This window comes from Podarcis tiliguerta (genome assembly GCF_965153285.1).
Source record: "Podarcis tiliguerta genome assembly, chromosome: 2".
NCBI classification, from domain to species: Eukaryota; Metazoa; Chordata; class Lepidosauria; order Squamata; family Lacertidae; genus Podarcis; species Podarcis tiliguerta.
The window spans coordinates 91366505-91376799 of NC_139535.1; the positions used below are offsets into that span (position 1 = coordinate 91366505).

General features: G+C 41.9%; 1 protein-coding gene across 1 annotated transcript in view; it reads left to right on the top strand.

The window, feature by feature from the left end:
* Nucleotides 1-3765, top strand: part of DUS1L (dihydrouridine synthase 1 like) — a 13005-nt gene extending 9240 nt beyond the window's left edge. The window contains 3 exon segments of the mRNA XM_083427006.1: nt 188-225; nt 1614-1689; nt 3275-3765. Of these exon segments, the coding sequence (XP_083283132.1) occupies nt 188-225; nt 1614-1689; nt 3275-3423 (263 nt within the window). The 3' untranslated portion in view covers nt 3424-3765.
* Nucleotides 3766-10295: the final 6530 nt, after the last annotated feature.

The following is a 10295-nucleotide window of genomic DNA, read 5'->3' on the forward strand; positions in this document are numbered from 1 at the left end:
TACTTAATGCTGTGTTGAATACAACCCTTCGTTGTTGTTGTTGTTGAGCTTCTTCTCCTGTAGATTTTTTAAAAATGATGTAAACATTGTCAATACCCAAGATGGAGAAAAATGCTCTTCCTCTGCACATCAGCAGCAGTTCGAAATGACTAAAACTTTTTTTTAAAGTCTTTTTTCCTCCTTTCAGCTAAATATGCAAAGTGTGATCAGTGTGGAAACCCAAAGGTAGGTCTGTCTTCATTTGGTTTTCTCCTTCTAATTCTCCCTGTAATGTAATTCATACATTAATCATTAAACCCCTGGGTAAAATTACATGTACTATAACCCTTCCTTGAGCAAAGGGCTCTGTCATAGTTAAAATGGCAAAAAACAGCCCAGTAAGAAGTTTAAAGAACTAAGTAGTTTTAACTGATTTACCCTATCTCTCCTGAAAGAGCATTCTTAGTAGTTGTTTTGTCAGTGGGTTCATACCTGTGTTGTCTCCTGCTGAATGAATATCCCTAATGGCTGATGGAGACAACTTACTTTACTGTGAGTTATGTAGGTGTTCATACAAGATCTGAAAGTACAGGCAGTGGTCCTATAATTTTTGTGTACACTTCTAGGAACATGCGTATGTTCCATGGAGTGATTTTATTACATCATTAATTTCTGTGTTTGGTTATTTAAATAAGGTAGCTGTTTAGAGTGTTAATCTATATGTGTTTAGCATTTTTTTCTTTTTTCTTTTTTTGCATCCCAAATTGAAATTTTTTCCTTAAAATAATTCAGTTGAAGTGAAATCATGGAGAGGATCAGGCTAGGTTGGCACCCTGTAGTGATCCAAGTAATATTGCAGGTTAATAGCCACTTGTGATTTTTGCTCTGCCTGTTCATTCATGCATCCTCAAGACACACACTTCTCACCATACACTTGCATATACACATGAACCCCTCACTCCTTACATTGTTACATACTTCTCGCCTTTACACACACGGCTCACATTCCATACATGGCCAGGATCTCCCACAGTGGTGTACTGCTGACCTTAGTCACTCGCGTTCCTCTGTATATTTGCGTATTCCTTTATAAGGTTTTCTCCTCCTCCATGTACACTTATAATGATGATCCCTTCCTTGCATACAGATAAACTCACCGGCCTTTTTCATTGTTGGTGTGTCCTCTTTGTCACTTTCCTAGAGGTTTGGAGGTGTGCCAGAAGGGATCAAGGAGAGATAGGAAACTACCTAGAAAACATGCTGCTGATATGTGGTTTTCTCAACCTATATGACCAGGCTGTGTTTCTAAAGGTTTCAGAAGGGCCTGGGCAGTATTTAAGCAGTTTAAATGGGTTACTTGCAGCTCATGCACACACCTCATTTAAGTCTCATAAAGCCAGCCTTGTCCTCTTTAATAGGGCACACAACACATGCAACTTGGGGTTGGGTCCTTTTTACTTATGAAAGGGAAAATCTATTACCAAAAAATATTCTGAGAAACCTTTGGGGTTTGAAATGCCTTTCATACCCCAAATCAACCCTGACAAAGCACTTTATCTACAATGCCACATGTTCACTGGCAACTTGGGATGAATATGTAAACTTTGAGCTAATTAGTTTGTCTCTCTTCCCAGGGTAACAAATGTGTATTTAATCTGTGCCGAGGCTGCTGTAAGAAAAGGGCTTTTAGAGAGACAGCAGATTGTCCAGGTAAGCGAAACCCAGTTCAGTTTTCCAGAATACTAGAGCATTTTTTTAAAAATAACAGAGTATAGGTTTCAAATCCTGACTGATTTGGTTTTTAAGTAAAAGCAGCATACTTGTGAATTAACCAAATAAATGTAAGGAATGGGGTTTTCTTGAGCTGCTTTTTAAAATGGTCATAATAGCTAGCTGAGCATTGATTGTTTAAGTCAAGTTATGGTGAACCATTGAAACATTACATTTCCTCTTTTCCATAGACCTTGGCCACTTTTGACATAGCCTTGTCTCTCAGTGATTACCCCTGAGGAAAGGCATTCCTTGATGGAAAAATGGGTTTCCTCAACCCTGTGTTAAAGCCTAAGCCAAGGACTGATGCCTGTGGGACCATTGTGCCAGCAAAGGTCTTATTTGGTGGCCCTGGGATGAATCATAATCCCCAGATTCCCAGCTTTCATTTTTTTAAAGAAAGTCTCTAGCATTTTTAGAACTTGTGATATGATACAAAATGTGAACACACCATTCTTCTCAATTTTTTTTAGCTAGAAATTAGCCTTCTGGACCTTTTCAGTGTTTTACTTTGCTTCCTTCTCCCCATGTCTGAGAGAATAATTCCTATGGACACCCATGTATGGGAGAGAGGGGAGATGTATGGGAGAGCGAGGAGAGCTATGAATGTGATCTCTCTCTCTCTCTCTCTCTCTCTCTGTGTGTGTGTGTGTGTGTGTGTGAGAGAGAGAGAGAGAGAGAGAGAGAGAGAGAGGCATACATGAAGTGTGTGTATATGAATGAGTGAGAGAAAAAGTATGTGTGTGTCTGAGTCCACATGCATGAGGTATATGTGTGTATGTGCACATGAGAGTGGTATACATGGTAATGGGGAAAGCTCCCTGCTATTCTTAGATAGGAACAGCATGGGGGGGTGAGAGAGAGATCAATACAGTGATATCTCGGGTTAAGTACTTAATTTGTTCCAGAGGTCTGTTCTTAACCTGAAACTGTTCTTAACCTGAAGCACCACTTTAGCTAACGGGGCCTCCTGCTGCTGCCGCGCCGCCGGAGCACGATTTCTGTTCTCATCCTGAAGTAAAGTTCTTAACCCAAGGTACTATTTCTAGGTTAGCGGAGTCTGTAACCTGAAGCGTATGTAACCCGAGGTACCACTGTATTGTATAAGTCAGCAGAAGGTAGCTGACTTCCTATGGTAAACCTGAGGTCGTCCAGGGAGCAGGGAAGCAGCAGTCACTGTACTCTCCTTAATTTTGTGTTATGACATCCCCCATCCCACCCACACCATGGCAGCCATTTTATGACTGGTGTTGCATAGCACTTTCCCAAAATCAAACATGTGCCCGCTGGCCCAAAAAGGTTGGCGATTCCTTTTCTAAGCTATAACTTTATTCCACTTAAAAAAAAAAAAGTAATTGGCTGATGGCAATTATGTAATATCACTTGATACAGGTTGGAAGATTTTTATTTTTTTTAGTTCTCTGCTTAACCCCTCATTCTCTTAAAGAGTGTTTCTTTCTCTAATGGCTCCACTTTAGCTGCTAATTAACCCAGGCACATTTCCCATTTCCCTCCCCCCCTGCAGGTCATGGTCTGCTTTTTAAAACCAAATATGAGAAGTCCCTTTCATGGAAGAATGGCCAGTCCAGTCTGGAGAATATTGAAGTGACAGCACAGAAAGGAGAGGCGGAGGAGACTATATTGCTCAAAGAAGCTATTGATGGTGTAGCGTGAGGCATGGAGACTCCTCCTGGTTGTGCTTCCCAGCCTCTTGTCTCCTCGGGCCAAAGAAATAATCTGCTTCCAGAACACAACAGTTGACTCCACAGACCTATTCTTAAACGACAGACAAGTCTTACCTAAGGAAAACTGTCTTTCTCAGGGAAATATCCTGTAATGGAAATAAAAGGATGCAACGAAAGCTTTTCATCCTGTATTCGAAAGACTTCAAAGACTGAGCCAGAAGGGCTGGCCTTAAAATGCTGCATTGGAGACACCTCTACAGATTTGACCTGCCTGTTTTTAAACTGTGTGTGGTTTTAAAATTGGCAAATAAAACTTTTATATCAGAACGTATTTTTGGTACATCATAAGTAAATTGGTGTGGATGTGGGCCAGCCCTAGGCACAGAACAATAGCAAGTCAGCAGCTGTTAAAGGGCACTGAGAAACCTGGGGAGAGCTGCTTCAAGGTTCCTAAATGGAAGGCACACCTATGTAGTAATTGATTAAAAAAAACCACCTGCCTCTTGGATTGTAGCTTGCTATGCTTGTACTTAGTGCATAAAAAGTGTGTGCCCCTGTGTTGGGATGCAGCAAATGATCCTATGAATGGTAAATGTTTTACACTAGTTTTGAATACGTATAAAACCCTGAATCTGTACACTTATAAGATGCACCAGTTAGCACAAATTTATGTCTAGGTTCAAAGTAGGTCTTTCTAATGGCAGGCACAGAACAAAACTCCTGTGGTAGCCTTGGAACAGGAACATATGAAATGTAAAATTGTTTCATAATTGATATACCGGGAAAAAAAGAAATTTAGAACAGAGAGAAATCGGGGATAGTGGCATCAAGCGGATGTGCTCAAACCACCAACCTTCTGGTTAACAGCCAGATGCACTGATCCATTGCGCCACAGGTGCACTGCGGCTCCTTTTGACCGTCTAAAAAGGCAGGCTGCAGTAATAAGCGCTCTTTGGGCTTCAAGGCAATCCTTGTCAGTTCATGGTTTGGATGTTCTTCCAAGTCTCTTACTAAGAGTGGGAATGTTTTCCCCCCTCCTGCCCTTTTTTCTTTTTCTTAGCAAAAGCTGTCCAGAGTCACATCGCAGGTGGCACTGTAGTTGCAGGTGGCGCTGTGGTCTAAACCACCGAGCCTCTTGGGCTTGCCGATCAGAACGTCAGCGGTTTGAATCCCCGTGATGGGGTCAGCTCCCGTTGCTCTGTCCCAGCTTCTGCCAACCTAGCAGTTTGAAAGCACGCCAGTGCAAGTAGATAAATAGATACCACTGTGGTGGGAAGGTAAACGGTGTTTCCGTGCACTCTGGCTTCTGTCACAGTGTTCAGTTGCACCAGAAGCGGTTTAGTCCTGGAAAGCTGTGGATAAACAACAGCTCTTTTGGCCTGAAGCAAGCTGAGTTCTGCAGCCCCATAGTCATCTTTGATTGGACTTAACCAACCAGGGGTCCTTTACCTTTATTGTTCAAGTTAATATTGTCAGCTCCAAACTTCTTAAGAAATATTGTGGTATTTGCCAATTGAGCTGAACATGCCCTTAGGCTATTTAGCTGATTCTCAGTAGAGGTTCCCTCTAATGGCTGTGATTCCCTGTATTTGTTCTTTGGAGGCATCTCAGGTATATTTTATGATGGCTCACCCCCTTGAGCTGCACTAGGTATCCCTCCTCCCCGATAATGAAACTGCTTACTTCTGAAGAAGAAGAAGAGTTTGGATTTGATATCCTGCTTTATCACTACCCGAAGGAGTCTCAAAGCGGCTAACATTCTCCTTTCCCTTCCTCCCCCACAACAAACACTCTGTGAGGTGAGTGGGGCTGAGAGACTTCAGAGAAGTGTGACTGGCCCAAGGTCACGCAGCAGCTGCATGTGGAGGAGCAGAGACGTGAACCCGGTTCACCAGATTACGAGTCTACTGCTCCACACTGAGAAGCATACTGGGTATGATGGTACTTTTAAAGATGAGCAGCAATCTCCAGGTTTGCTGAGTACCAGGGAGTTTCTCATACTATTCAAGATCTATGGAATACAATCTAATGAATGAGTAACTGTCCTTTTCTTTCCCCATCTTCCTTGGTGTAAAGGGATACTTGCAGTGTTACTTTGTTGTATTAAAATACTAGGACTGATCTCAGTGGAAGCTTGTTGCTTTGACTTCAGAAAGCCGGTGTTAGCGTTGGAGTTAAAATATTTACAGCTGGTGTGGGCTGCTTGTCATCAAAAGAGGTCAGCTCATCTGAAGTAGCTCCTGTGTGGAGGTGAGCCAAAATTCCTGCCTCCTTAATTGTTATGTCGTGTCCTCTTAGAGAAGTACTTAATCCCTCTAACAATAGGGTGATCTTAGTAAGCTGCTGGAAAATTGACACAGTCAGAAAAGTTGCACAGGCAGTAAAACTTACGTAGTTTGTAACTAAGCTAACAGTTCATAAATTATTGGTAGAGCAACGTAAGAGAGAGGCTTGTGAGAGCCATGCAGCTGAGCTGGAGCAAGCAGCTTAGATTTCTTCACAAACTGAGCTTCTCAGGCAGACTGAGAAGCTACACCAATAGGCTTTCCTCCCAAAGTGAGTTGACGTGGCATAGTTAAGCCTGGCAGGAGAGCGTACTCTGTGGTACTAAGCCCTTCATGCATTAATTTGACTTAAGCATGTTAGTTATATGAGGCTTGTTATCCTACATGTTGGAACTGTTTTTAGTTGTTTTTAGTTTGTGTGTTTGACACTCCGGGCTGCTTTTGAAGGATGGAATATTAAATAAGTAACCACATACATACATAGGCACAAAGACCAATAGTCAGGCAGCTATCTGCCTTAATTGAGTCTCAGTATGCCTTTGGCAAGTTCCCCTCATCTCATACAACCAGCAAATTGGGTGCATTTGAAAATGAAAACAGCTTACAATGTAGGAGTGCATATACTTCCCACCACCACCACCACCACCCAATGGCTTTGATAAGGTGAGGAAATACTCTCGCTATTTTTATTTATTAAGATTCTAAAGCAGCTGATTGCAGCATCCCAATTCTCCCTTGTGGATGCAAAATAAACTCAATTTTTAAAAATGCCAGGCTCAGCTTTCTTCAGAGCAGTGACTTACATCTTAATAAATAACAAGGTAAGGGGGACCATTTATGAATTAGTGTTTATTGTGCAAGAGAAAATATAAGCCACCTGTCACCTATATCCCACATGCCTGCACCTATGTTAATTTCGATGTTTGCTTTCAGCCTTAAGGGACTGTAGCTATTGCTCTGGTGACTGCAACATTTGTTCATTGTCCTCTATAGGGTGAACAGTCATACGACTTGGGTGTTACAGGGCAGGCATTGCATGTGGGCAGGGGAGTATGTTTATCAGTTTCTGGGTTCATCAGGTACTCTTTAAAGAAGCACCCCTTCTTTCTAAACACAGTTGCATCATGACCTACAGTATGTGTTGAGGGTTACATACTGCCGCATAATTTCCCCTGATGCAGAACCAGGAGCCTCAAAACACAACCCTGGGAACATTGTTTCTGCTTTGTGGACTAAAAGTATAGCCTCAGATCCATTTTTAATTTTTGACCACAGTGGAAGTGAAGGAAGAAATAATTAAGCCACATACAGAGTTAGGTGAACAAACAGGCCGCAGTGTTCTTGACCACAATTCTGGTTGCATTGGCACACAAGTACAGTGATTAACTCTCCAGCTAATGGGTCTTGCCCAAGTGCAGGGAGGCAACTACTGAAGAAATAATGCCAGTAGAGGCTGGAAGCAGTTCGGTTGCCATGCCTTTGACCATCTCACCAAAGGTGAGGCAGAAGCTTATTTCAGTTGCAAAACAGGTTTAGGATTGTATGTTAAGCAGAGACTCCTTAAGAGTTACTGCAGGGTGATCCAACCTACTCACTCCAAAAACCAAGTCTCTACCCACAGCAAATCATTGTGGGATGAACCGTACCAAAGGAAGGTCAAAGTGCCTCAGCAAACCTCAGAGCCAAGCATCATTCGAAGTTCATAGTGTACTTTGCACATGGTGTTGAAGCCATCTTGCGCACATAGATCATGAACATGTAGCTACATCACCTGGGCACCCCAATTTCACAAACTCCAAAGCCACAAATAGGCAAAGTTTCTCCCAGCCATGCCTCTCCCATCAAATAACTTGAAGTGTACTAATTTTCCATTGCTGGGCTGCAAGTAGGGCTGGTTCCAGGGAGATTGCAGTTCCAATTTTGCAACAGTATGAGTGATTATTGATCTGTTTTCAGGTCAGCTCAGAAATTTATTACTTACAAAACCCTACATGAATTGGGACAAAGTTTTCCAAGAGACCAGATTTTCTATAAGGTTTTTCAGGACACATTTTTGCCCTACCAAAATTCTGAAGCATGTCTGGCAAGAGCTCACTCAAGAGATGGCCTTCCTTCTATGTGGTTGTGCCAAGGCTCAGACTCCAATTGCCAAGGGAAGCCTGTCTAGCCTCATTTATGATGTCTTTTTGCTGGTAGTCAGTGTCTTTATTCAAGTGGGCCTTTGTATTATGTATTATGGCCATTGTAAAACACGCTGCTATAAGCTCACACTGGGTATTGATTTGATTGCTGTGTTTTACCAGTCTAATTTTTATGTTAGTTTGATTTCTGTGGGTAGGGATTGCATACCCAGTCTTTAACCACACCAGGATAATTTCCTCTGTAAGTGATATATTTGACAACCAAGTACTAGTTTCAATTTAAGTTGCCTATAGATGGTCTAGTCTTCCCACAGCCCTTGGAAACCTGGATTTAAAAATAGAGGTTGGGATAAAGTCACTTGATGGAACTTTAGCGTGCTTTAAAAGCAGGGCCATGTTGTCAGCCTGCTGATCTTCTGAGAGGAACATTGGCTGAAAGGCCTATCGAAGCTAGAATAAATAGGATACCTAAAACAGGCGAAGCAATATGCTGTTTCCACAAACAATTAATATCAGCTAATTAAATGTTTCTTGTAAATATTAATTTGTTTCCTAAATAAGTGAAGACTGTGAAGCGGACCAATGAAATTTAAATTAAAAATCACTTAGCTCTTTTAGATTACAGTGGTACCTCGGGTTAAGTACTTAATTCGTTCCGGAGGTCCGTACTTAACCTGAAACTGTTCTTAACCTGAAGCACCACTTTAGCTAATGGGGCCTCCTGCTGCCGCCGTGCTGCCAAGAGCCCAATTTCTGTTCTTATCCTGAAGCAAAGTTCTTAACCTGAAGCACTATTTCTGGGTTAGCGGAGTCTGTAACCTGAAGCGTATGTAACCTGAAGCATATGTAATCCGAGGTACCACTGTATATGGAACTTTTAAAAAAGATTCTTTGCGGAATTCTCCCCCCCCCCCCCATTTCCTCCCTGCCGTTTCTTAAATGGTGACTCTTACCTTTTTCTGTTGCCCCTATCAGGCAAGTGAAGGCTGTTTTCAAGTGCTTTAGACAACAGTGTAAGTTGTTATGTAGTAATTTTTGTGACGTTACCCATTTACTTAGGCAGCCTCATGTTCTGACAACAATGGTGTAGTCATTCACGACTGTGGCTACAGTCCCCTCAGAGACTGCTACATTACATAAGGTGGGACCCAGAGATATACGACTAGACACTGTAGTGTCCTAACGCTATAGTCTTCTGCACACTTACCCTGAATTTATTTGGATTTTCAGGTATGGTATCTTAGGCTGTTAACGAAGCTGTATCTTATTGTGATCACTTAGTATAGTAAACAATTCAATACAAGGGCAGAGCTTGAAATGTTTGGTGTCATTCAAATTGAAGATCATTGTTGTTTTTATTGCAATTTGCTGTGGGGACCATAGTGGGCTAAAGATGAGGATAGCAATAAAAAAGTTGGAAAAACAAGTTTCCGGAAGGTCTGGCATCTTAATTCTGAGCTCTCTTATATTTGCTAATAATTCTGCATTGGGTAGAGAGTTCACGATATTAAAAAACTGAAGCTATCCTGCTTCTAGAGGCTTCTAGAGAAGCCAGAGAAAACAGCAGTTACACAAGTGTTTCTACTAGTCTTCCTCTTTTACTTGCCATTTGAGATGTGGCACTGTCTGTAGAAGATAATGGAGAATTCTAGCCTCTCGCCTTTAGGTGACACCACACACTGCCATGTTTTGAAATAGAAGCTGGTTGACACATCCTCTTGAAACAACCACAGAGGCATTTTTTCTAGTTATTATCCCTGCAGGGACTTGATAATGTGATGCCAAGAAGTGTTAAGCAGGGCTAGCCCATGACATTCTGGTATTTGAGGCAGAGCAACAAATGGTGTTCTCTCCCTTGCCCAATGCTGCAAAAAACAGTGCCAAGGTGCATAGTGCCAAAAGTAAATTATTTTGGAACCTGAGGCAAAAAAAATCCCACCTGAGATGTGTCTGGGTGGGATAATTTCCGGGGGAGGGGGGAAAAGAGAGAAGCAGGACCAAAGCTTTCTTAAACTCCTTTTGTCTCACAGTTAAGAGCATATGCAAGAAACAAAAAACAATGGAAGAAATACAGGCCATGTAAACAGATGTTGTGCTACTGCTTCTCTTTCATGATGCTTTTCTATGGGAATGACTTAGTCTTCCTAATGCCTGGTCAAGTGCTGGACAAGAGGACTCCAGAGTGTGTTTCTAATTCCAAACCTTGTTCAGAAAAATATGTGTTCAACATCATTTGAAAGAGCTGTTTTCTTAGATCACAGTAGTTTCTAAAATAGCCTACTACAGTAAGCCCACTATGTACAAGGGGGTTACTTTCCAGGGATCACACCAAATACAGCTGTTGTTTCCACGGATCCTGTGCTAGGGTATTGTCTTGTTTCCAGGTTTAGGAAGAAAAGAGAAGGAAAAAAAGAAGCAATGCTCCAATCTGCAGG